The 27,497-nt window shown below is 38.8% G+C and overlaps 1 protein-coding gene across 1 annotated transcript in view; it reads right to left on the bottom strand.

Moving 5' to 3' along the window:
* The window catches only part of MAN1A1 (mannosidase alpha class 1A member 1), a 146,093-nt gene that overhangs the window by 42,629 nt on the left and 75,967 nt on the right, over positions 1-27,497 (bottom strand). Inside the window, exon 5 of the mRNA XM_084262140.1 lies at positions 18,499-18,593. Coding sequence (XP_084118266.1) covers positions 18,499-18,593 — 95 coding nt within the window. The remainder of the gene's footprint in view (positions 1-18,498; positions 18,594-27,497) is intronic.

The raw sequence follows: 27,497 nt of genomic DNA, 5'->3' as shown, positions 1-27,497 counted from the left end.
TCACTCCTGAAAGGCAAAAACTCCCAATAGTGAGACAAAGCAGCGCTGGAATCTGCTTCGTTGGAAAAGCAGAGAATGATTGTCTCAAAGAAATGGCAACTTAGGTGTTTAGTATTGGAACATATGGATTGATGAAGTAACTTCTGCCTTATTTTCTGTGACTATTTAATTTCTAAAACCTCCCAAAAACATCTAAAAAAGTAACAGAAAGCTAAACCTTACATTAGGAGGTCAAGAAATGTCCTTCTCCCCCCATCTACTCTGCCCTGGTGAGACCACTCCTGAAATATTGTGTTTAGTTCTGGGCCCCTCAATTCCAAAAGGACTTAGAGCTCCTTGAAAGAGTCCAGTGCATGGCAATCAGAACAATTAAAGCAGTGGAACACCTTCCTTATGAGGACAGGCTGAGGGAGTTGGGTCTTTTTAGCCTGGAGAAGAGGAGACTGAGGGGTGACCTTATTCATGTTTATAAATTTGTAAAGGGTGAGAGTCAGGAGGGTGAAGCCAGGCTCTTCTCAGTGATGGCCAGCGATAGGGCAAGGGGCAACAGGTGCAAGCTGAACCATAGGAAGTTCCATGTGAATATAAGGAGAAAGTTTTTCACTGTGAGGGTGACAGAGCACTGGGACAGGCTGCTCAGTCTAGGTGATCCTGCTCTGGCAGTGGGGTTGGACTAGATGATCTTTTGAGGTCCCTTCCAATTCCTAACGTTCTGTGATTCTTGATGAATTAAGCTTATTTAAAACTGGTAATTAAAATTTCACAGCATCCCATCCCTGTGTGTTATAAAAGGAGGAGGAAAGCAAGTCAAGACAATAGAGTCCTTTCTTTAATTTTTAAGGTATGCCTTATCAAAGCATCTCTGGTTTGTCATTCAGAAAAAAACCAAACATCCTGTCATGCAAAAATTGGACAGTTTAGATTTCATTACATGGAGAAAAAGTAGCAAGTCTGAACCACTGTTTAAAGTTTAGTTACTCAAAACCAGGCTTATGAACTTGTACTGCTCATGAAAACCTTGGATGCTAATAAACTGTAACCATACAACGGGTTGAACACTGAAGTGACAGATTTAGGCCTTCAAGACAAGTCCAAAAGGTATTAGTTGTTAAAACAATGCTGATTAAAGCATTGTTAAGCAAAACTCAATTAATTTACAAAATGAAGTCTAGGTAGAAGATAGAGAAAACAGTTTATTTATGGCCTTTGAGGAATATCATGACATGATGTGAAATAACATTGCGGAAAGGCTGCACATTCCAACACCCACTAGAAAATATTCATTTCAAAAGAATTAAATTCAAAATGAAACACTTTGAAAATCTTCCTTGCTCCAGTAGATTTCATTATCTAGATAGTATGCTGTATGACATGGAATGGAAAGCTTAAAGGTCAACCAGAAAGACTCAGATTTCCTGCACCAACCATGATTTGCTGGAATATATTTAAAACACACGAGCCTCACCAAGGCTAAGTACTGAATCAAGACATTTACATTAAAGGGCCTTTGACAGACTAATACTCAATTTTTTTTTATACTACACAGAAACCACACAACATGAGTGCTATTACAAGATATATAGCATATGGATACCATTAAAGCTCGATTATAATGAATACTCACTCATTTATTTCTCTAAGCACTACTGCAAGGAATGTAGCAGCAGTTTCACAGATGTCAGCTGGAAATAGTAGCCTTTCATTTAATTTGCTGAAAGATTGCTCCCTCCTATTAACTTCCTCGTAAAGATGTGCCAGTGTTGTAACAATAAAAATGTAATTTTAACGTGAAGTTTAAACCAGTGAAGGCAAATTTCTGGAACAAACTGCTTAGCTGGCTCACCAGCCTCTTTTTATTTCCTTCTCAATAGCTGTGAAACTACCCCAACATTGTACAAGTCTCATTTTGTCTCTGCCCTCTGCTGTCTGGATTCCTACAGTGACATCCTTGTGTCTATGGCATTTACCGCTGGGACTTTATTACTGCCGGTTGGTAGGCAGCAGACTGCTTAACATAAAGCAAACTGACTACTCTGGTAAGTCTTTACAAATTAGTTATATCACATCCTCTAGGTCAGGTTCACTCAGTTAGGTCATGGTGCACTACAGCGAACAAGGTCTGCTCATCACAAAGCAGGACATGTGATGTCATCAATTTTTTCAACGTGAGATTACAGTCAGAACATGGGAGAACACCACGTACTTTGAATGTTGGCTGGGTGGATTCACCTAACCCAACACAAAGACCACAATCCCTATCTGCCTGCTGGACTGTAATCAGCCTATGATTAGTTAAAGGTCAGTCAGAGCAGAACATGATCATGGAACTGTTGGTCACAGGGTCATTGATTGTTAAGGTTGACTAGACAGGCATGAGCTGTCTACTATAGTCATTCTAAATACTATGGCAATTTTAGAAAAAAGGGGGGAAAAAACTCAAACCACAGAGATTCGTTGGCCTACACAGAACCCAGTAAACACCCTAAGACAGGTAGGCACAGGTAGCAAGAGGGACACTCAATTGAAACACTCACCCAGCCATAACATCGACATTACAATGCCAAACAGTTAGTATGAATGCATAAAATTAGCAACAACTTGTTGCAAAACAGCATAGAGAAAGCCTAGAACAAGCTTGGCAGATACAGATTCTTTAGCAACCCTTGTTTCTCCTGCCTGAAGAATTCAGCATCTTCTGTGATAGTTTCTTTCTCAATATATCATACTGGCTAACATAGCAGAAACCAAATGATATGACAGAGGATCAGCTTTCAAAGTTATTTGTACATGCAATGGATCAGCAATCAGGAGTTTGAAAAAGTCAGCAGTTTTTCTTTTTTTAAAAAAAGAAGAAAAATCAGACATGAAAAGCCAACCTATTTATCAAAATTGGACAGGAAGATTGAAGTGTTGTGGTCAACACTCTGTATCTTTCAATACTACAAGGAAAACCCAGAGATAGCTACAAAAAGACTTCGTATGTATGGCTGAATTTGGTTTTGGACTTTGCTACCCACATCAGTTCTGCAACCATCCACATTTTGTCAGTACAGCTGAATGAATTAAACCACCAGATAGCATTTAAGCTTCTATTTTGTCTACGTACATACAAACTAATTCTATTGTATTTGTTCTTTGTAAGTTGTAATATCTGGTAGTATGTGAAAGCACACAATGCAAGTATAGCTGATCTGAGAGTTACAGCATGATCAAACTGATTTACAGTACTGGAGTGCCTCATCTACCACAGAATGACTTCAAAGGATACATAAGGCACTTCAAAATATCTCTTTCTCCAAATAGCTGCATTTCACACAAAGACTCTTATTTTGACATGCACAAGCTGAGCTTCATTACAAGGGATGCTCATGAAAGTTGTGTTACATTGGTGAGTGGAAAGCAAACACTTCGGGATTTCAAAAATAAAGCTATACAAAAACTTAAGATATTGACAAAATTGTTTGAAGCAGACAAAATAATGAGAATACGAATTGTTCACAAGCATGTGTCTAAATAGAAAGAAAAAAGATGAAATTTGCTATATTCTTTCTTCATTTGACTTGTTCCAAAATGAAATGTTTGACAGCACCAATGCAATAAACTGCATTGCCACTTGTTCTTTTATTTTGAAATATGAGCTAATTTAACCAGTGACAATTTTTGATATGGAGAACAATATGGAAATCCCTCTGAGGTGCTGGAGCACCTCCCCTATGAAGAGAGGCTGAGGGAGCTGGGCTTGTTCAGCCTGGAGAAGAGAAGGCTGTGGGGGGAACCTCATTGCAGCCTCCCAGTACCTGAAGGGAGCTTATAAGCAGGAGAGGAATCAACTTTTTAAAAGAGCAGATAATGGCAGGACAAGGGGGAATGGATTAAAGCTGAAGGAGGGAAGTTTTAGGTTAGATATTAGGGGGAGGTTTTTTACAGAGAGAGTGATGAGGGGCTGGAACAGGCTGCCCAGAGAGGTGGTGGATTCCCCGTCCCTGGAGGTGTTCAAGGCCAGGTTGGATGGGGCCCCGGGCAACCTTGTGTAGCTCCAGACCTGACGTTGGTGGCCCTGCCTGTGGCAGGGGGTTTGGAACTCTATGATCCTTGGTGTCCCTTCCAACCCAGACCATTCTCTGATTCTATGATATGACACTGGTTGTGAAACACAAGTTAGAAGAAAGGGTATGACAGCAAACACCACCATGCAGTATTTATAGTCACTGACAACAACCAGCAGACTTGTGCAGTTTTCAAGTTCCACTCCTTGTGCTTCAGGGGTTTTTTTGGAGGGGTTTAAAAAAATTTTTGTGTGTCTCCAAGCATTATTCATAAAGCAGAACCAATATGAGATCTGCCTGAACCTTATTCTCTACCACTAAACCAAACAAATTTCCTAGTAGGTCCTTTATAAAACTCCAAGGGTTTTGATTATTGCATCAGACCACCTTCTCTATCTCCCACACACCCTCAATCCCTATACATTAATTTTCATTATGAAATAATCTTTTCATTTCTGCTTAGAACGTTGGCTGGGTGTCTGCTCAGCTGGATCAAACAAAATACACTGAAGGCTTTGCTTTACTTTAGGTAATGAAGCACAGCTTTGTGATCCCCATGTCTTGAGAACAAATAGGTAGGTCAAAGGTGCCAAGCAGACATCTACTTTCAGGCACTTCTGTGTTTAACCACAAACCACAGCATGACAAGTGGGGAAGACAGGGAGAAACACTTCCCCAACTCACTCCTGATCTGAACTAACCTAACCTGCTAATGAAGACATCCACATTGATTCCTTAATCTTAATTATTCACAATCCCTTAAGGCATAGCATACCCATCCATCCATCTATCAGTAAGATCAGACTAATTTAAAGTCTATAGGTAATACTTTCTTTTAAAGGAAGCAATAATCTATGGAACTAAAGCCCATACCTCAGCTGAGTTCTCCTCCAGGTGAGGAGGTTCAGACTCACGACTGCTAAATTCCTAGAGAATGACTGAAGAAGCTGTTCTGGGAAAGGCTGTCCATCTTTTATCCTGTTGAAATTGTGTCACAAGACAACCAAGAGGACAAATTTGCTGGATTGAAAACTCCTGGCTTTTGGTCTCCCAGAACACCTTCTCTAATTTCTTCCTAATGAACAGTTCAACAACAACAATACATACAGCTTTTGGGGGATGTCTTGTAAACAAAGCAGTGTTTTAAAACCATCCGTTCATTGACAATAAAGACATTGAATAGTTTTGGACAGTTTTCAGAGTCTGTTCTACATAGATACTTTGTGGCTTTTCCCATTCTTTTATTAAAATAACAGTAATGATAAACCTTATTGACAAGATTACAATACTTTGTTCACTAGTGTATTTTAGGAGACTGAATTTGATAGCAGCACAACCAGTCAGACTGCTTAAGAGCATGTTCTCCTATCAGCTCCTGTGCTGGGATCCTAGTTCTAATTTCTCTTTGGTAACACTTGATTTTCTAATAGAGGAGAGGCACTGAGCATGGGGTGATACACAATAACCTTCATGCCTCATAAAGAAGGCAAGGAGGGCACAAGCATTCTCCCACTAAAGTCATCTTGTCATGCTAATTCAATGCACGTAGGTAATCTCTATTTTCCCTTTGTGTTTCTGAAAAACATTTAGAGATAGGTTATGAAAAATGCAAACTAATATGACCATTACAGTAATTGCATTGGTTAGGTTTATTAATTTGTCACAATTAAGTCAATAAGAGTTTTAGTAACATCGTTATATTACTTGATTAGTTTTGAAAGTGATTATCCTAAGAACTCTAATTGGAAGCATCTCAATTTACAGGGTACATTAAATTCTCAGTAGCATTTTAAGATTACTCAACATATGCAGGTCAATTATCAGTAATCACTGGTACACGTACAACTGCTTCATAAGAAACTAAAACACAACACTGGAAAAGAATAAAAGAGGGTTTAAAAAATCCAACTGAACTTCAGTCCAAAGAGATACAACTGAACTTGCGTTCACATTATCATAGTAAAAGGCCATATCTAACATCTAAATTGTTAAAACCATTCTGAAATGGAAAAGATCATAAAAATTTGAGCAAAGATTAAAAACCAGTTGTCTACCTTGAAAGAGATGATGTTAATTTGTCAGGACTGCCAAATCACTGAATTGCACTAACTGCACTCATGCCCAGCTGCACATTAATTACCAGATTAGAAAGTTATAATTAATTTTCTTAATATCACTACACTGCTTTTCTTCCTTGAGTTAATAAAAACAGATTGCAATCAATCTTTGTTAATTCACACTGCAGAACAGAACTGCTGTAGCTATTTCCATATGTGCAAAGCACGGCATGCATAGTTCTTGGTGTAATACCCTGCCCAGAGGCTGTATCTTCTGACATTCTAATGAAGTGTTGTAATAAGGAAAGTAAATTATAAATTATAATAAGACTTAATACAGTTAGTAGGAAAACTACATAAGCTTAAAAATTAATTTTTAAAGAATCTTCTTAGTGGCAAAATTCAAGGTGGATAGTATTTCAACATACTTTCAGCTAAAAAAGAGGAGTTTGTTCATAATTGCATTACTGAGAGACTTTACTGACTTTACTTTTAAATATCTTCAACAGCTGACTTTGTCATTAAAAACATTAAAAGTGTTCTGTACCTGTCTGGCCTTCACAGAACACAAATTGCAAGGAATTTTAAGAACTAGTAAAGGATACCAATGTTAATGTTTTTTTTGGAAGTTATGTTCATCAGAACTTCTGACAAAGAGCATTCAGTTATAAATACTGCAAAGACAATTAATGCAACATTCAAGCAGCATACATTTTCCTGCATCCATATTATCATCACAAGTTGTTTTTATAAAATGGAAAGATTATTCTGAGGTTCTCTCATGAGGAAAGGACAACAGAGTAAAATGAATGTGCCTTTTTTCCACATTCCATTTATGCCCGAAGGATGTTTTATTTCTGCAGCCTCAGTGCTGCTTAACAATTATTTCTTTTTATCCCTTGCATCCCCTCCTTCATAAAAGATAAGAACAACTTTAGAAATTAGACTTATGATATCATGGCTTCTAAAGAGTAGTAACCTATTTTATTCTGATCTAATAGAAGTTTTCACGTGGTCAGCTTATGTGTCACAAAGGGAATAGTGAATATTCAAAAGCAAATGAAGGTTGGAAATGTTTGGGGGTGTTTTTGTTTAGTTTATTTGCTTGTGATTTTTAAAAAATGTTTTGAAGTCTTCCAGGTGATGGTAAAACCCACATAATTCATAGAATCATAGAATGGTTTGGGTTGGAAGGGACCTTAAAGATCATCAAGTTCCGAACCCCCTGTCATGAGCAGGGACAGTTTTCACTAGACCAGGCTGCTCAAGGCCCCATCCAACCTGGCCTTGAACACGTCCAGGGAGGGGGCAGCCACTACCTCCCCGGACAGCCTGTTCCAGTGTCTCACCACTCTCGTGGTGAAGAGTTTCTTACTAATACCCAATCTAAATCCATTTCCCCTTATCTTATCACTACACGCCCGTCTAAAAAGTCCCCTCCCAGCTTCCTTGTAGGCTCCCTTCAGGCACTGGAAGGCCGCTATAAGGTCTCCCCAGAGACTTTTCCAGGCTGATCAAGCCCAACTCTCTCAGCCTGTCTTCACAGAAGAGGTGCTCCTGCCCTCTAATCATCTTCATGGCCCTCCTCTGGACCCCTTCCAACAGTTCCATGTCCTTCTTATGTTGGGGATTCCAGAACTGGACACAGTACTCCAGGTGGGGCCTCATTTGAGTGGTGTAGAGGGGCAGAATCACCTCCCTTGACCTGCTGGCCACACTCCTTTTGATGCAGCCGAGGATACGATTGGCATTCTGGGCTGTGAGCACACATTGTTGGCTCATTTCAAGCTTCTTATCCACCATCACCCCCAAGTCCCTCTCTGCAAGGTTGCTCTCTATCACATCTCCTAGCCTGTATTGATGATGAGAATTGACCTGACCCAGGTGCAGAACCTTACACATTCCCTTGCTGAACCTCATGAAGTTCACATTGGCCCACTTCTCCAGCTTGTCCAGGTCCCTCTGGATGACAACCCGTCCTTCCAGTGTGTCAACTGCACCACTCAGCTTGGTGTCATCTGCAAACTTGATGAGGGTGCATTTAACCTCATTGTTGATGTGACTGATGAAGATATTAAATAATACTGGTCCCAGAACAGTCCCCTGAGGGACACCACTTATCACATCTCTCCAGCTGGACTTTGAGCCATTGATGACTACTCTCTGGGTGCAACCATTCAACCATTTCCTTATCCACTGAATAGTCAGCTCATCAAATCCATCTCTCTCCAGTTTAGGGAGAAGAATGTTGTGGGGGACTGTGTCAAAGGCTTTAAAGACAACATATATTGCTTTTCTTCTGTCCACTGATGTGGTCATTCCATCACAGAAAGCCACTAGGTTGGTCAGGCAGGATTTGCCCCTAGTGAAGCCATGTTGACTGTCACAAGTCACCTCCCCATCTTCCACGTGCCTGAGTACAGGCACAGAGGTGAGACTGACAGGTTGGTAGTCTGGGTAGTCTGCCAGATCATCCTTTTAAACCCTTTTTTAAAATGGGCACAACATTGCCCATCTTCCAGTCACCAGGGACTTCCCCTGACCACCATGATTTTTCATATATCATGGAGAGTAGCTTTGCAACCATAACAGCCAATTGAGAGAAACAAGATTGGAAAAGACTTTTAAAGTATATATAGCCTTCATCAGCAAAGCTGAGCACAACCTCTAAAATATGCCTAAACATAATCTGATTATCACGCCCCCCAGAATATTCAAGTTCTTTAACATATTGAAGACCTTAAGGAACAGTGTATTATGTGATGATGCACTATGAGAAGCAGGATTGATGGATCACTTCTTCCATAAAGTGCAGCAACTCTAGCATGTCTCATTTTGGGTACTGAAGAATGGCAGAGATGGAGATCAACCGAACAACCTCAGATACAGGAAGGAGAGAGGAAGGGGCTGAAAAACAGAAGTCTCAGAAGACATATGTGAGACAATACCCAGTATAGCTCCCAAATGTCACTTTTTGCAAGCTGTGAAACTGAAACATCCGCAAAAAACTTCAGAGAAGCAACCCATGAGTCTGGAAGATACGATGCATCTAAGATTCAGACATCTCTCCTGGAAGATGTGGCGGCAAGGGCTGAGACAGAGTTCTGTAGAAAACAACTTCCCACCAGAGCTGAAAACCACCACTGTTGTACTGTTGTACTTCTCCAAAATCTAAATAGATTTGAAAAGGGCAGCAAGCATGGGAGAAGAGTAGCAGGGTTACAGAATACAGAAATCAGAACAGCATCAATGTTGCATTGCGATATTTCTCGAGTTACAGAAAACACACAACTAAACAGCATTGGATGATCTCAGGAGCTTGTAATAAAACCTTGCAACTTAGATTAAGGATTCAAATAAGGTCTGGATGCTGAAGAGAGACTATGAGAACTAGCAGAGCTGTTTTACAATCAGAAACTGCACCATAACATTCACTAACACTGAGAAAACAAAGTAAGTAGTACAGCATTTCAGCTATGCATATTTAATGCTGAGATTATTATTTAAAAACAAGGATGTGTTCTGTATTCAGCTGGATGTATGAAGCTGGTCACAAACATAGAAAATCCAACTAATGACCAGCAATTATATTCCTCCCATCATTTTAAGATACCTGAAGAGAAAGAAAACTCTGTAAATCTCTCCAAACACTAAACCTAACTGAACAATTAATAATGAACTTTAGTTTTTGTTAAAAAATCCCACAAACCTAAAAATCAGTTGGTATGAATGTTATTATTCTGATTCAGTGGACTGATTTCTAGAGAAAAAGCTTATTTTGTGCTGATTTGTTATTTTAAAGTCACTCCAAAAGATTAGATGATGGAAAACTGCACTGAAGGATTCTCTCACATATTCATGAAAACAGATATGCCACAAGTTTCACAAGAACAAAAGATGTCATAGGCAGTTATGACTAGTCAGCTTAAAATTAAGCACACTTATAAAGATTCTGAAGTGCTATAAAGAGAAGTTTAAAATTCTGACAAGCAAAATGTTTGTGATACATAAGACGCATCACAGCTGCATCAGTTACAGGTAGGGTTCCAGCTGTCCAACTGGGAGGTTACAGAGGTTTTAGTGAGGGGGAAAGAAAGAATAGTATTCTGTGAAAAGGACAGCAGAATCTGTTCTCAGTAATGATTTCTGAACAAAATGTAGTTAGCAACTCTTTCTCAAATTATCTTAGGACAAATGCAAATTACAAACATTAGTCACTAATTTAAACCAGTGCTTATTTTAGATCCTAAAATAGTCCTTATTTTCTATGCTAGGTAAAAATCTTAGTTTTCCAATTCTTCTTCTTGCTATGATGAACAGGTACCATACCTGCAATGCCTATTATCGCTAACAATTTAGCCAGTCAAAATATAGTACTTGGTATATTTCAATCCTTATTATCCCCTGCATCATAAAGCTGCTTAACTAGAGAAAAAAAAAATAATGACCTTTCTGTTTTAAAATTACTATTTTTAGGAACAACATGGTCCATTTTAGAACTTATTCAGGTAAAAGTATTAAAGCAATTTGAGTGAAAATACACAAGAAAAACACTTGGTGAATACCCCCTCTCCCCTTCTCACAGCCCAAGAAGTGCTCCTTTTATTTATTTAATGAAGTCTGTACGATGCTTCCCTTCCCTCTGAAGGAAGCCTCTTCCAACAGTCACATTTTCTCTATTATAAGATTATCATTTACTGGAGATAGATGAAAATTAGGACATACACGATGCCAGCAATTGAAAGGGAAACAATCTTTGACCAATGTAAAGATTAATGCACCTAGGTGGAGGTGTTGGACTTCACAGCACAGTCGATATGGTCAAGGAAGAGCAGCTCAGCCAGCCCGGCACTAGGTTTTTATTTTGGGGTGAGACAACTCCTCCTCAAGCTACTCTGTAGTGCCTGGCTCCCCAGTGACCCTAATAGGAATTAGCTCCTGCTGCACTGGTAAAACACACAAACGTGTCTCATCTTGAACTGAGCCTCATCCTGCACTTTTTCTACATCTCCACCTCTCAAGTATGTTTGACAGCTCAATACTAAGGGTTCCCCTGGCCATGTCCTAGGCAGCAGGAAAGTAAGTCATACAAACATCTCCTAATTATCTGCCAGTATCGAGGTGACAGCAACAGTTATGCAGCTAAACCAAGAGCACAAGCTACACCAACACCTATATACTAATTTATAAAACCTTATTTTCAACAAATGCAACTTCAGAAATCTTGCTGACAGATTTCTCTGTGGATAGTTTGAATCATCAGGAAACAAGTCAAGGATCTGATGCAACTTGCCCACACTCATCAACTGTCCACCACTTTATTTCAGCCGGGGACTGGTAATTTACAGCCAGACTGGTAGAAAATGCGAAGTACCTAGTTGGTACATGTCACCTATTGGTACATTGCACAGGAGACCAGGCTGAACTTCCTCCTCCCAATTTCTCCTGGGGCAAAACACAAAATAGTGCAACCTGCTTACCCTGACTCACATCCCTCCCACTTTCCAGTGCAGAAAACTTTCACATAATCTTTGTAAATAACACACACAACCCCCCTTGCCCACCCCCTTTTCTCATCTTTTTTAAGCCATCAACACAAAACTTTGATAGCTGGGAGAGATATTGTTACCCTAAAGAGTGTGCCTGCTATGGAGGGGGGAAAATACATGAAGTAAAACCCAAGACCTTCCTGTAAGCAGCTGACTTCTGTGGGACTGTCTGTGAAAAGGTTTGTTTTGTTTTATGCAAGACCACTACCTATTGTTATCACCACAGAGATCTTTAAGTGTTTGCAATCATAGGATTTATGCTGATGAATCACATTACTAATAGTCACATAGGCTTTTACACAGGTAAGTAGTATGCTAATTATGCACTTGTAAGTATTTATACTCATTTTACAGTGCACTAATAAACTCTGGGGAAAGAGTTAATGTTCAAACTTAGAATTGAGCACAAGAATTGCTTTCCTTTGGCTAGAAAGAAAGCACTTGGACTGAGAAAGATATTTTGCAGTAGCAATAATAGGTCCCAAATCCTTCCTATGTTATTGCCTGAGGGCAGCCTCCCACTCAAATTCAGTGTTACAATATTGAACTGAAGCTGCTGTTTGAATAACACAGCTTAGCATTATGGGCTATCACCAAAATAATATTACTCTTGCTTCTTTTTTTTTTTTTTTTCCCCCCAAACACATATATTCATTCCTTGAACTATCTCAGAATTTTTCTGGTATTTTTATAACAAGATTTTTTGCATTGCTCAATGGCAAATCAGACACAGGTCAAAAGCAGGTATCTTGAAAACCAGACTGACATGTAATGATACCTGCAGTCAGAAACTCTAATTTTTAATAACACTCTAAGACTATTTTTTTTTTAATTTTACGTGTGACCATGGAAGAACTATTTCTGGAAACTCAAAGGATAAAAAGGAAGGCAGTTTGTTGTTTGGTTGGTTTGGTTTTTTTTAAATTAAATGTAATTTTCCTGTAGCTCACTTGATTCTTACTGAATATAAAGCACTAGTCGTGCAAGGCAGAACTGCTTAATCATTTAGGGTGAAACAAAGACATGGCAAGCAATTCAAACATGTTCTAACATGCTCTAAAGCAATGAAATTGCTAATCAGACAACACATAACATGGTGATATCCAAATGTCCCAAACACTAAACTATTTTTCAAGTTTATTTTGCATCCAGGACTGACTCAAGAAATGTAAACTTGTTTACAAATTACACAATAAACCATTGGGTTAACCAGTACCTGAAATGGCAGCACTGACAAAACCCTGTACCCTTTGCTGAAACCATCCTTGTCGCTACTTATTTATAAATTAGGAAGGAATTAATTTCTTCAATTACAAAATTTCATTTTTCCAATTCGCCTAAGGTCTTCTTTAGAAGATGGAAAGAAATTAGTATCTCTAGATACTAATTCTATGCCAAAAACACATGTTCAATACCAGACAAACAATTGTTAGATAGGTAAAGTTCAGCTAGGATTTATCTCTTTGCATCCAGTACTAATACAAATCCACACAGTGATCCAAATGCCCCGAGGGAAAAGTCTGGTTTCAATTGGTCTGTTTTGCTAGAGGGGAAATCTCAGTGTTTAAGGTAACATCCAAATCCTTTTTGTTACTATTACCACTTTAATTTATTGCATTACTGAAGCATTTGCCAAAACCACACACACAAAGCCTTTATTAAGCATGCAAACTAGACTACTTTTATCTCTTTGTCCTGAGGTATTTTTGATTTCTTCCTCTAAAATTATGTCCAAGTTAGACAGAAGGGATAAAATGAAATATTCTGTCTAAATTCAACTTCTGCATAACCCTACACTGACACACTGTTGAGAAGAATATAAGTTTTTCCTCTCTAAAAACTCCTTTAGAAACAGGTTTATTTTTGCCAAATATAGTAAAATTTGAAGAATAACCTGTACTTAAGTCTGTAGTTTTTTTTTTTAATTTAGAACAGTGCAAATCAGAAACTTTAAATTCGCCATCCTGATTGAACCTGTGCGTGAAAGTGCTTGTTGAATCACTAGGACAAGTAAAAGCAGGAACCACTCACTGTATTAAAGAAAGTAACATCATACAAACAACTTGATGCTTATGAGAATTTTGCATACTGATGCAACAAACACATTTCAGTCATTTCTGATACTGTGAGTGAGGGAATTAAGCTGTCCAAAAAGGTTTACTGAATTTGTGCGTTTGGATACTTTCTTCTTTGCATTTTCAGAACTTGTCAATGCATTAAGATTCCTTTACAACTATAATGAAATATACTCTTAAGTGCATTAATTATGATGTTTTGAAAGAAGTCCCAGAACTCAGAAAGAACAGTTCTGTCATACGCTAAAGTATCTTCTTCGCAACATCAGAGTTTTTCTAACAAGGTATCACACTAAAGATATTCTGAAGGCCATCTATTCCTCATGTGACTTAGGCAGATGAGACCTTACACATATTTTGAATTTAAGAATTACTTTGAAGCTTTAAAATATTTTTCAAACAAATTCTGCAGTCTAAAGACCAGTGTTTGGGTGATGAGTCAGATTTCTTTCTGTGTGGAAGGTGCTGAGAGATAAGCTCCTTTTTTAAATGCCCATAGTCTAAAATACTGCCAGTATTCTGAAATACCAGAGTGTATGCCCCAGAAGAGACTGCCACCTGTAACTGTCACCCAGGCAGACACTGTGTGGCATTTTAGCATAAAATCCCTCTCCAAACCAGCCAGGGTCTGGTGGCCAAGCCATGCTGGCAAGAAAGAGCCATCCTGCTTGGCACTACCATCATGGAACAGGAAACTTTGCTGGCAGTAAAACTTAACACACCCAAAACAAAAAAAGGTTTATTTTTCCCTGTTATTTTCTTTTTTCCAAACTATGTGAGAGAAAAAAAATAAATTACTGTGTTTGAAGCTGTGCTGTGGGTCTGTCTTCTTGTTCTGAACCCACGCCGCAGCTCTGAGGTCTCGGTAGCTCCAAGAAACTTTTGTTCAAACCCCAAATGCTTTGAGGCCTGGAAAGGCCTGAGGCATAACTTAAATATTCTGTACAAGATGGCATAATTAAAAAAAAAGTAATAATTTAAAAAAATCAAAAGAGGACTTTGCTCTAAAATCATGCTGACAACATTCTAGTAGCATAAATATTGCACTTTTGTCACTTTCATCCGGAGTAACATACAATGAGTAGCTACTTTGTTCAAACAATTTAGCAAGGCCTCTGCTATCTCACTTCATAAAATATGTAATAGTGAATTCAACTCCATTTACATTTACAATGCTAAAATGTAAATGGCAAAAAATACTAGGCTGACATCAGACCAGCTAAACATTTAATGCTTACGTTGACTAAATCTTATCACTCCCTGTGGTTTAATACAAATTAATTAAATTTATTTCAAACTCCTCCTTTCTAACTTCTGTTAAGCTTTCCTGCTGTGACCTACTCCACCCATACCTCACAGCTTTTCCTTCCCATGGTCCCTGTATTCATTAATGCTTACGCTATCTACCTTTGTCCCTCAGCCTGGGGAACCAGCACAGTACCATCCGCCAAACAATATTTGCAACCACAACAAATGTCCAAAAACCCATTTCCACTTTGTTATGTTTCCAGAAATAAAACTATTATTTAGCTTAGTTGAAAACTTTTTGATTAAGGTCAGGTGTAATTATTTTTCAGAGTTTAACATGCACTGAAAGGTTATACGATAACATTGATTCTTCATAAAAAAGCCAGGCACCTTAATAGCTAAAATATTGCTTCAGAGTAGCAAACTGGGATAATAAACAACTTTAAAGCAACTATTCATCTGGTCAATGTATAAAGAGCCAACATTTTATGGAAAATTTATTCTTTAAAAATGCTTCTGGGTTGCTTATTACAAAGTAGTAAAGTGGCCTTATTGGAAGCTGTAGTGACTTAGAAAAGATAGGGGTCTGCTTTCAAAGGGAGAAAAAAAAAAGACATAAAGAGACAATTTCCATCTAAGTGACAAAAAATGTGGTACAGGATCTTGTATTCGGAAGTTTATTCCTGACTGATGCAACAAACTAGCAACAACCTGGGTTCTCTGCATTTCACACCTGGGCATCATCCCATAACAAGAAGCCCCGTACACTTCCTTTTCTGAGAGTTCCAGGGATCAAAAAATCTGAGATGCAAATTACAGAAATACACAAGCAATCTGATTACTCAGTTAGAAATTACTTGAAGTTTTTAGAGAGAAAAGGAAATGCAATTATTAGCATGAAGAAGCCAGACTGTCACAGTTCACTGAGAAAAAAAAAAAAAGGATAATGAACTAGGGGCTTTTCAAGAACCCATTATAGTTGCTGTTTTAGAAGTACTAAAGATTAAATATCTAAACAAACGATTTGGGTGAGGGAGGAAAACTAGTTACTAAAAGTAGCTTCTATTCCTTATCGCCAAAAGGAGACTCAAACCTACCTTTTAAGCCACCACTGCTTTATACACATTCTCCCTCTGCAGCCTCTGTTTGTACCAGTGTTTCCAGCCAGAATAGTCAACAAGTGTTAGACATCACTGGTTACTCAAATAAGCCAGTGAGCTGTAAAAAGAACTTCAAATTTGGTACTATAAGCAGAAGATGGACTGAAGATAGAGTGATAGTAAGAATATTGGATGCATTCTGAAAGAAATAAAAGGGTATCCCAGTGCAAACTACCAATCTGATTACTGAAAACGTGCTTCAGAGCCAACACAAAATTTTACAAACCCACTCAAGAGCTGGCTAATAATTCTAGCTGAAGAACAGTACAGTAAGCTTTTTAATATATTTGATAATTAGGGTTCCAGAAATAGACAGTGAGTGTCCCATGGCCACTAAGTCATGCAGAAAGAAGTAGGATGAAGAAAACCAATGGAGAAGAGAAAAAGTACAAGACTTCAGGTGGATGCCTTTGGTATTTAAGGACACAGACAAAAATACATGCATATTTACACACAGAGGCACTCAAGAAGAGATCAAGTCTTGGATTAGCAGAGAAAACAAACTTTTTTTTGGTGAAAAACATTTGCATAGTGAAACAAATACCCAGCTCATCTGCTAATCCAAAAATAGTCATTTAAAAATAACCACCGACACCAACAATCTATTGTGAGTGTTCTCCAGTTTGAAGCATAAATCAAAATAACATCAAATAAAATACTAATCAGAAATGAGATGTATTAGATCTGTAATATATGCAGGCTTCAGTGGCTTAGCATTTCCTAAGCTTGGATGACAGCATATTTGTTTACACAAAGTATTATGGAAGAGTCATCTATTGAAGGTCAAATCTAGACAGATGCACAAGTATTCAGAACAAATAACCAAGAACCCAGCACTCTGTAACTTTTTCTGCCACAGCAAAGGAAGTTACCTCGGCAGAGATCCACTTGGGCACAAGGTAAGAAATGAATCCCTTTTTTATTGTGGTGCATGTGGCTGACATTTGCAATGCACCACACCAGTCGCTGTGAGAAGCCGGGAATAAGAGCAGAAAGACCTACCACAGAATTTGAACTGTTTGCATAAAAACCCCACTAATAGATTTAGTAGATAAGCAGGGATTTAAATAAGGGCTACGTATAAGACAAATTTTTATCCTAAATACCTTAAATATGTTTATACTAAGCAGGATAAGGCAGTATTGCATTGCAATTGTAAACATATGCTAAGGTTTCATACTCGGAAGTTTTTGTAACAACTCAAGATAACCAACAAACCTCAAGCTGTTGTGCTTTTGAACTTCTGCAGAACTCATTCAAGTCTGTTGAGAAGAATTATTAGCACGCAGAGAAATAACCAAAATCCAAGGGTCACCACCACCAGGCAGCAGTTAATCAGCCCCTTCAACAAGGAGAAAGTTCAGGGGGCACTAACTGACTCATGCAGATATGCTTTTTGCCTCCTACCACTTCTGTTCGAAAGGAAGGCAAAAGGTAAGCCTGCCTGAGCTGAAGCAAACACAGCCAACCAAGCAAGCATGCCGATGTACATCCCACCTGGGGAAAAAGGGGTACCCACAAATACAGATCAAGCAGAGAGCAGTGCAAGGTGCTAATGGTCAAGGACAGAGTTGTGCACAAACTCACACCACTACATACGCATGTGAAGTTCTCCCTGATTTTGACTTTTTTCTGGTGGGTGGTGCTGGTGTTTATCCAGATGTGTCCTTATGAATGCACAAATATATTCCAGAGGTGTAACTGTCAATATTCTTCCCCATGCAGTGCAAAGAAAACGTTTTCTTTACAGCACAGTGTCACTGCTAGCAGGCTTGAGGCAGACCACAGAATTGCTGACATCTGTCTGGAGTCACACACTGGAGGCCAGACCGATGTCAAGAGAGCATGCATCTCCTACATCAACCACACAGCTGCCTTCAAAGCAGAACTGGCCAAAGCAAAACCACTTCTTGGGAGAAGGTACAAAACAAAACACATAGTCAACTGTAGCAGATATTAATCTCATTTCTGAATAGACCTCTGAAGGACACCCCAATATTACATTTGAGAAGAGGTCAAAATATGAGTACAAAGTGTCTGGAAACTTTACCCTTTCGGAGCAGCACACATCCTTTGGCCTACAGCCTACATAAAACAACACTAAAAGCAGTGGAAAAGTAATGACACACTGGCAAAGAACCAGCCAGTTCAGAGGTGCATAAACAGTACTTGTGTATGCATTCTTGTGTATAAAACGTATATCTGCTTACATTTCCTAATTTAAACTGTACAACTAAGGATCTTATGTCAACTTTTACCTAGCTGGAAGGACACAAATTGTCCAGTAATTGTAATCGTTCTGTGACAAAGATATTTTCAACGTAATTTTGTATGTTCTGGTCATGAAAAAGCAGTTATTTTACCTCTTAATATTAAGCAATGCCCAAGGTATCCCAGTGGGAGTGTTGAAAGCAGGTAGCAATTTCTCTCCAAGCTCCACTGCCTTTTTTCGGAAAATCTGGAAGTTAAGAAGAAAAAAAAAAAGTGTTGGAAAATGTACCGTTGCTCCCAGTAAATTAGCTCAGGTTATTGAGTTATTGAGTGTAAGTCATCCCAGCACAATGGAGCCTCCATGTTTTTTGCGAGTGACGTCAAAGGAACAAAGTAGCACAACCCATTTTCCATTACACACGTTAGCAGGAGACCTCACACAGCAGGATCTCACAGTGACGATGCCCAGACAGACAGCAGCATGATCAGACGCGCTCCGGTTTGCACAGAGCTGCTCGCGGCGCTCCCCGCCGTGCCTGCCAGGAGCTCTGGGGTCAGGGAAGGGGGGCCAGTAGCTGGGCACGCTGCTGGATGCAACTCACTCACAGGCAGCTCCCTGCCCTCAGCGACATGTCCTCCCAAAAGCAGTGGGATGCTGCCAGAGAAACATCGCCTGTGCTCTGTGTGAGGTTTATTAACAGTGCCTCGGTGTGCCATGGGAACCTGGGCTGGGCTTGCCGTGTACCTGCTGTACCACAAATGTGCTGTACGAGCAATCTGCAGCAAAAACAACCTCCTCTCCACTCCCCTCCCTCCAAAAATAAAGAAAAAAGAAAAAAAGAGGGGTTTTTTTTGCAGCACCATAGTTTTACAGACTCAGATGGTTTACACCCAGATGGGTTATCAATGCCATGATTAATCAAAAAAATGGAATATAGCCCTCACAGATAGATGAGACATAACTGTTCTTTAGCATGTAAAGAGCTTCAGATTTCATCTTAAAAACAAGAAGTGGGAAAACCCCAGTTGGTTAACGAACGCCCACAGAATGGCAAGCAATTCAAACTTCAGGAAACTTTATGTTCAGAGTAATCATTAGAAGGCGAGAATAAAAACAATTTTTCTCTCCTTCAGCTGCCAGCTCAGCTCAGGTTACATTAACCTGACTTCTCGAGCACTGAGAACTCTAGTAAGAGATTTCTAATTAGAAGCAATATTGTTTCAACTTAAATATAGAAACCTATTTAGTGATTTCAATATGTGGAGGATGTTCAAGGCCTATTTGCTTGGAATTATACTGTGATCCTGCACAACACTGAAAGGGATTATCCCAGGTGGAGTAGCCAAAATAGCAGAGTCACCTTCATTGTTCTCTCTTTCTATTAATGGCTCCCATCTTTGCCTGCCTCCCCCCCCCCCCCCATTCCTGACATATTTATGATGAATTTTTATTTATGTATTAGAAACCAAGTTTTACATCTGATGTATCTTGCGGTGTAGCTGAGTACATTATAGCAAATTTAGAAGGAGAAAAATGTATATATGTTTATGTGAAAACATTAAGACAGACATTTGCTGCTCAAAACAAGGTAATGAACTAATTTCTTTCCACACAAATAAAATTAATTATAAAATCACACTTTCTAAAAGCTGTTTTGAGCAAAGGCTTTCATTTTTGAAAAATACATGATATCAGCAGAGAATAAAAAATGCTGGGACAATCACATTATCATAAAGAAGCTCCAGCCTACCCCATTGTCTCTTCATATGATACGGATCTCAAGAGCTGATAATTCTGTGACAACAGTCTGAGATTTAGAGTTACAGAGCAAAGCATTTTGAGGGAAGTTGAATATTTTTAAGCCAAATTATGGTTGGAATTGGAAAACTTTTTTGAATAGATTACTTGGGAGTTCTTGGAGAAACTTGAAGCGAGGCACCAGGGAAAACAATTTGCTTGGAAATCCCTTCATAATCCACTTTAATTCTGACTTTCCGGTTTACCAATTGTCTGGCTTCTGCTCAGAATTAGTTATGGATTTGCAATCTTCATCCAGCACATAATTCAGTCTCCCCAGGGGTTAAAACCTCGAGGGATGCTCAGAAACAGTTGGTGCAGAACTTAAGTATATCTTTTAGTAGATCTCCTTGAGAGGAGCCAGTGACAGTAACCCCACCAGGAGCACACAAGCTTTCCCCTCCTTACACTATGCAGCCACATTTTTTTCACCTTGGTGTACTGAACCCAAAGGATGCTTTGCTCCTTCAGCACAAGAGAGGCCTCTCCAGCCTTTCACAACGTACAGTGCAATCAACTCATCAGCTTACCCTTGCATTTCTGCACTGAATCATAGAATCACAGAATGGTTTGGGTTGGAAGGGACCCCAAGGATCATAGAGCTCCAACCCCCCCTGCCACAGGCAGGGCCACCAACCTCCAGGCCTGGATCTACACAAGGTTGCCCAGGGCCCATCCAGCCTGGCCTTGAACACCTTGAACACCTCCAGGGACGGGGAATCTACTACTTCTCTGGGCAGCCTGTTCCAGCACCTCACCACCCTTTCTGTAAAAAACTTCCCCCTAATATCTAATCTAAACCTTTCCCTTCTGAAACACAGAAGTATTACAGGAGAGTGGTTTGAGTGACCCTCCCAAGCTATGGGCACACAAGGACCCAAAATTTCTGCAGAAACAGCTTATGGGCAGCATAAAACCCTATGTTTAGCCATATGTAAAGGGAGTAAATATTTTATGGAACATGGTTGAAGACGCCACAGAGACTCTTTAGATGCATATTTAAGAAAAATAGGAGATCCCCCTTGCAAAAAGGACAATCAGATTTAACCCCAGCAGCAAAGCTCAGGAGTAACCGCTGTACCTTACAGGCTGCATTAATCCTTCACCATTAAAAAGATTACATGTAAACTCAGAAAGAGGTGTGTTACATTTCTGTCCAGAAGCACTTATTGTAATATTTTAGTATCTTAATTAAAGATTTGGTGTACAGCAATAATTCACTGTCAAATATTTCTACTGACTCAGAAATTTTTTCAACTCTATAGTGTATTTCTTTAGTAAATTAACAACCCAATTTCTTTAAAAATAAAATTGTCTACTTCATGGAAAAGCCAAAAATAATGGTGATCAAAAAATAAAGACATCCAATATGAAGCAGTAAGGAAACACTGTTCCACATATGGATATGGAAGGAAAATATAAGTCACTCCTGTTAAGGACAGAGCTCCGAACATGAACATTTGAACACAACAGGATGTTCTAACTTCTTTCTTGTCCAAAATGCACATCTTCCAGTGTAGTAAACAATTGTTCTAGTAGTCAACTAGGAAAAGAGAATTTTAAAATTATTTTTAAGTCATCATATGATTTTGGAACAACCCTTGAGATGAAGATGCATTTCTTGCTTAAATGAGAATTTCAACAGGTTATTACTAATGTGTGCTATTTTACTTTCCCTTCCAAAGTTTTGGATTTTTTTTTTTTAAATCAGCTATGGATATTATCCAATTTTAGTTACAGGGCTGAGAAAAAAATTACTGCTAAATCACTATCTATTAAGTCGAACTGTATAGGCAAGAATGACAAGAATACCACACCACATTGAATGACCGAACACAATAAATAGCAACTTCATGCAGCAAAATTAAGCTCTTCCATCAAGGGTAAAAGGGTGAAGATTAATAAAGGAACCACTTTATTTTTCAATTTGCAGCTTTAAAAGTTAAAAAATTATAACAGGAAAAGCAGGTGTTGTAATTATTGCATACAGCCCACAATATGCAGAATATTTTTCTTTTGCAGAAACTTCTGATATTGGACAAGAAATTCATATTGTTGACAGTGAGATATTTTTTTCCCCCAATGATAATAAAAGTAAATAAACCACAGAAACTTCTAGTTAATATCTCTATTGTTGACGTGAATGTCCACTTTTTGTCAAGCCCTAATCTCTCCCTACTATCACTCAGTAATATCATTTTTGGTAAACAAAAGGTATGACAGCCATTACCCAGATGCACAGTGCAAAGACAGAAATAGCAGAGCAGAAAACTGAGAGGCATTATACATAATAGAGGAAAAGATGTATAGCAAAATTCCCCATCCCAGTAAATGTCCCATCTTGTGAGGTTCAAGGACTTTTACTGGGCTATCCACATGGAAGCTCAGCCAGCAGTAATGAAGGCTCACTTACACAAAGTACTCCCACTGGATTAGACCTGGTGGAAGCTGTCATGGTCCCATGTCTGCACACACCTTTCACCTCACGCTTAGATCTCATCGTTTAAATATTTACCTACAAGCCTAAATGTCTACAAACCACTCCCAAGATGCCCAAGACTTGTTTCACTGCTTTATCATACCTACACTGCATACATTTTAAGGAAAAGGGACCGTGGAGTTATTTTCCTGGAATATTAGTGGTTGCTTCCATCAAGCGATGCAATGAGTAAGTCAATCAATCCCTTCTTTTAAATTGAGGATTCAGAGGAGAGTATTGTGGCTACCTTTAAAAAACAACCTAACCACTAAAAATATGTGCTGACATTTAACTAAACTACAACAAAAAAAATTATTTTTAAATGAAGCACTGTGATTCTGGAAAGAAAAAGATAATTGAAACGAGCCAGAAATACATGATAAGCATGTAAGTGGTTTCTCAAGCATTTCTCTCTAACCTAATTTTTGTCAGAAGGCAGATTTTAGATGTGAGATAATCAAGTATTATTAACATTTTTTAAAAGGTTTATCTAAGATCTCTAACAAACTTGTATGATATTGATTCTCAGAGTGTGTGAAGGTCTTGTGTAAGAAAGTCTCCTCCGTGGAATAAATAAAGATTTCTTCAGCCTCTTCAGTCTTCCTCATAATTAAAATTAGCACTAAAGCAAATTAGATATTTACTATAGTCATGCAATACTTACACCCAAGAGAGTTACTACATTTTCTATTCAGATCTTTTAATATTAGCCAGCTACAAATTGTTAGTTAAAATAAGCTCCTCAATGCTCAATAAAGCAGCGCCTTTGTTGTCCTTCCAGTTACCAACCTTGCAAACACAGAAGCCACACCAAACCCTGCTACCATCACTCCAAGCCTGCGCTTCTTCAAACAACACTTGAGTATGCAGTAAAGAAGAAATCCACCTCACTGCTGCACACATGCAGCTTTCCTCTTCCTCTGCTCATTCCACCTACCAAACCGGGGGGCAAAACATTATTTTCTCACTCCATTAGATGTTCTTAACTATTTTTGGGTTTTTGTCTTCATAAGAGAGAACTACCTTTGGAACATCCCCTGCCACACCACCACTGCATGAGCTGCTAGAAGATAGGCTTCTGCATAACACCGTTCCTGGGCACATCATGATTCCCAATGTCAGGACTCATCTGCTTCCTCAGCAAATATAATGTGCATCTTTCATTCCAGTAGGACTGCTAGCACTATTACTCAAAGAGGTAAGGAAAGTAACCACACTTATATAATGCTTCCAGCAGCAGTATTCCCACAGTAATTGTTTTTGTAATAAATATTACCCTATTTCTCTCAAATGTGACCTTAATTCAGTGAGGCACTCTAGCTCAGAAAAGCAGTTTGGGCACAGGATTCTGCTTACTTGGTGCCATGGCTGCAAATAGAGCTGATTGGGGCATGAATTGGGACAGACAGGCAAACTTTGGATGTAAAGAAGTTGTGAACTGAATGAATTAAGTTCTCCAAATACTCAATTTAAAGCAGTTGCATTCCCTACACAATCTTGTAGCATGCAGACATGGAAGTGTGTTTTGTGACCTTTTTAAATGGTCTTAGAGAAAAGGTCTTCTGCTTTTAAAAGAGATTGTTACAAGACATCATACATCCAGTACTGTGTTGCTTGTGTTAGAAGACCAAATCCCACAATCAATCAGATTTTGCAGACTCTTGTGTCCATTATCAAATCTTATTAGGGAAAACAGCACTCCCACAGAGAAATGAGGATCTGCCTGCAAAGATGCAACTGCAGGGCTCAGACTAGAACAGTGATTTGGTGAGCACTGGCTTTCATTATAGTACAAGAATGTTATCTCCTCTGGATAAACAAAAACATTTCCTCTAGCTGGAATGACAAGCCCCTTTGAAAATATTAATTACATCATCATAGATATAATTGCTGTTGCAAGTCAGGAAGAAAAGAAAACACAGGAAACAAAGAAATGTCTTAGAACTTCCTATGAGGCATGTATGATTAAAACAGAATGTAACATGGTACAATACCATAAATTAAACAACAGACAGAATTCTGCCTTAAAAAATCCTTGATATGAGGGAAGCTGGAAGTTAAAATTTAACATGAGGAAACATTCCTATATTTTTTTTTATTTTTTTTTCAATTGACAAGGGCATTTTCTCCACGTTTCTAATTCTGTCAAATTAAGCTTTTTTCATATTTGTTTTATATTTACAGATAGGAACTGACAAGCCCCTAAGTAAGATTTATTGCTTTCTTTCCTGTACCTGACTGCCTTTCCCAGCAGGGTAAAGAATGAATATTTCAGTGCAAAAGCTGGAAACAAGAGCAGAAAAATGAACAGGGACAGGCTGCTTTGCTGCTCTTCAGAACACTGAATAGAAATCTTTCCAGTGTAACAAATGTTGATTTAGGTTTAAAGCGATCTGCTAACAAAAGAGACCTCTCAGAAGAACCAGTGCCAATACCTTCTTTGCTGAAAGACAATCCAGGATTTTTGCTGTTTGCAGTTTATTTTTACAATGAAACGTTAGAAATGCTACAAAAACTGTAGTGCTCCACCTGACATATCAAAGTACTTGAAACAGCGTAAGCTGAATTCTTCAAGTTTTTTCAATACCAAGTGATACCACCCTTAAGTATCATATTATTTGAAACCAGTCCCTATAATGTTTTGTCAGTGTTTATGGTGCTGGCTAAGTTATGCAGCTGCTGGCATTAATTCAGCAGCAATTACTGCTTTTATAATTACTGTCACTTTGACACTAGCAGGTGGTTTTGAGTTTAATTTCATTCCATCCTCACTTATACCTGCCTGAGCCAAGTCAGTTTATGAATTATCCGTGTGACAAGGTGAGGAGACAGTTAGTAACATTTCTGGAAGAGAGTGTTGTAATGAGTCATGTCAGGGTGGTGACCAGTACCAACGGAAGGAGCCCAATGGACTTCATTTAGGACATTCACAGCAGCAGTATTTATTGTTCACCCTGATCCAGAAATTCCAAGAGCACATTTTGAGCATTTTCCCCAGGAAAATGACTGGCTCCAGGACCAACTTGCTAGCTCTGAGCCAGCTCCAGTCCTACCAGACTAAAAGAGAAATGCCATATCAATTCATGAGCCCACCTCTAGCCCAGGGCTGCACCCAACCTCATGTCTTCCTACCAGCATACAGAAGAGGACAGTGCATTAATCCAAGTGGCTCCACTTGAGGTTACACCTCCAGTGGTCAAAGACAAGGCTTTGATAATCAGCACGACTGCAGATCGTAACACAGAAGAGCATCATGCTCTTCCTCACTCTCTGCATTTCAGGACAGCAATTTAAACTGGTGTTTCCTTAAAAACAGTTAAGGAAACCAAGTATGCTTTAGCTCCTTTAAAAATCATGGTTTGTTGCACCTTGACCAGGGGAATTTTGACCAGACAGAGCAGCATTTTATTTTACTGAGATTTAAACAAGGCCCTTAAGATTAACAAAACACAAATAATGGGGCTCCTATTCCAATCTGGATGCCGACACAGGGGGCAGAAGTTGAATTGTTACACAGCACAGTGGAGGGACATCTTGGGGCCAGGTGATATCAGAAATCCCAGGCAAAGAACTAAATTAAAAAAAAAAAACCCAAAACAAAAAACCCCACCACCAAAAATACAAGTTAGTTTGGTGAACAGTCTCAGGCACTTCCCTCTCATTAAAATTCTCAGAGCAGCACTGGCTTTCATGCAATTCTCTCCCTCACACAGATAAACCATATCACAGCTGTATAAAGCAGGAGGAATGTTTCATTTAAAAACAATGACAATCTGCAGCTATTCCCACAATCCTGCTTCACATCTACTATTATACAGGGCTGGGCTGTAACATGTTAAAAGACAAATGGTTTTCAGTGGAGAGAGCGTGGAAGATACAGATCCTGTAGTAAAATAGGAGTTTCTATCCCAATCTAAGGCTGAAACAACCACAGGGTAGTATTTATAGCAAGATCTGCAGTACAGGAATCCAAAGCTTTTATATGACATGTTTTGAGACCAGCAAGCACCAGAGAGCTCAGTCCTTTTAAAAGCTCTTGGTACTTAAGATGACGTGGCGATTCAGGAGGGTACACATAAGTTTCCAGCTTTTGAAAAATCACAGTCACAGAAGTATGCAAATAACCGTGCTGGAAAGAATTTGGGCAGCTCGTGGTATCTGTGAGCAGCTCTCACCTGCAAACTGCTAGAGCAGTGTGTGTCCTTCTCACAGCTTGACAAAATAACACAGACGGGTAAGCTTTTAGAACACCCTTTCCAGAACACTCCAGCATGCTGGTCACCAGTTCACAGAAGGAAATTCACTTTAAAATGATGCTTATTACAAAAATTTGATTACTTTTTTTTTAAAAAAACTCCATCTTTTATCCAATTAGCCTTTTTTGTTCTATTTCACTCATGGCAAGAAAATTAATTTTCTTTTTTTAGCTGATTATTGCCCTAAACAATTCACACAGTACCATGAAGAGTCTCCCCCTGCAGAAAACACTGAAAAGAACTTAATCAAATGGAAGTAACTGGATTAGAGAGAGATTTCCAGATTTAATCCAAAGGTACATAGCAACAAGCACAAACCCCCTTCAAGTTATCAGCAGTAGCTAACACACGTAATTACTTCAGTTGTTTTTTTAACTAAAGGATTTTTAAGTAGATACGCAGTGTTTGAAAATTTAGGACGGCCAGTAGGAAGTGGTACAAACGGGCAGAAAGAAGGCAAGGCATAAAATAAAGAAATATTAGTATACAGTAACTTACACTCATCTAACTTGCACTTTAAAATGGGAAGGAAGGAATTGCTAAATAACTTTAAAAAAAAACTTTAAAAAACCAAGCCCAACAACACAATAAACCAAAACAAACCCAAACAACATAAAG

The sequence above is a fragment of the Gallinula chloropus genome (assembly GCF_964237585.1).
Source record: "Gallinula chloropus genome assembly, chromosome: 3".
Taxonomy (NCBI): Eukaryota; Metazoa; Chordata; class Aves; order Gruiformes; family Rallidae; genus Gallinula; species Gallinula chloropus.
The sequence above is the reverse complement of the archived record's forward strand: the minus strand, read 5'-3'. Positions and strand labels throughout refer to the sequence as shown.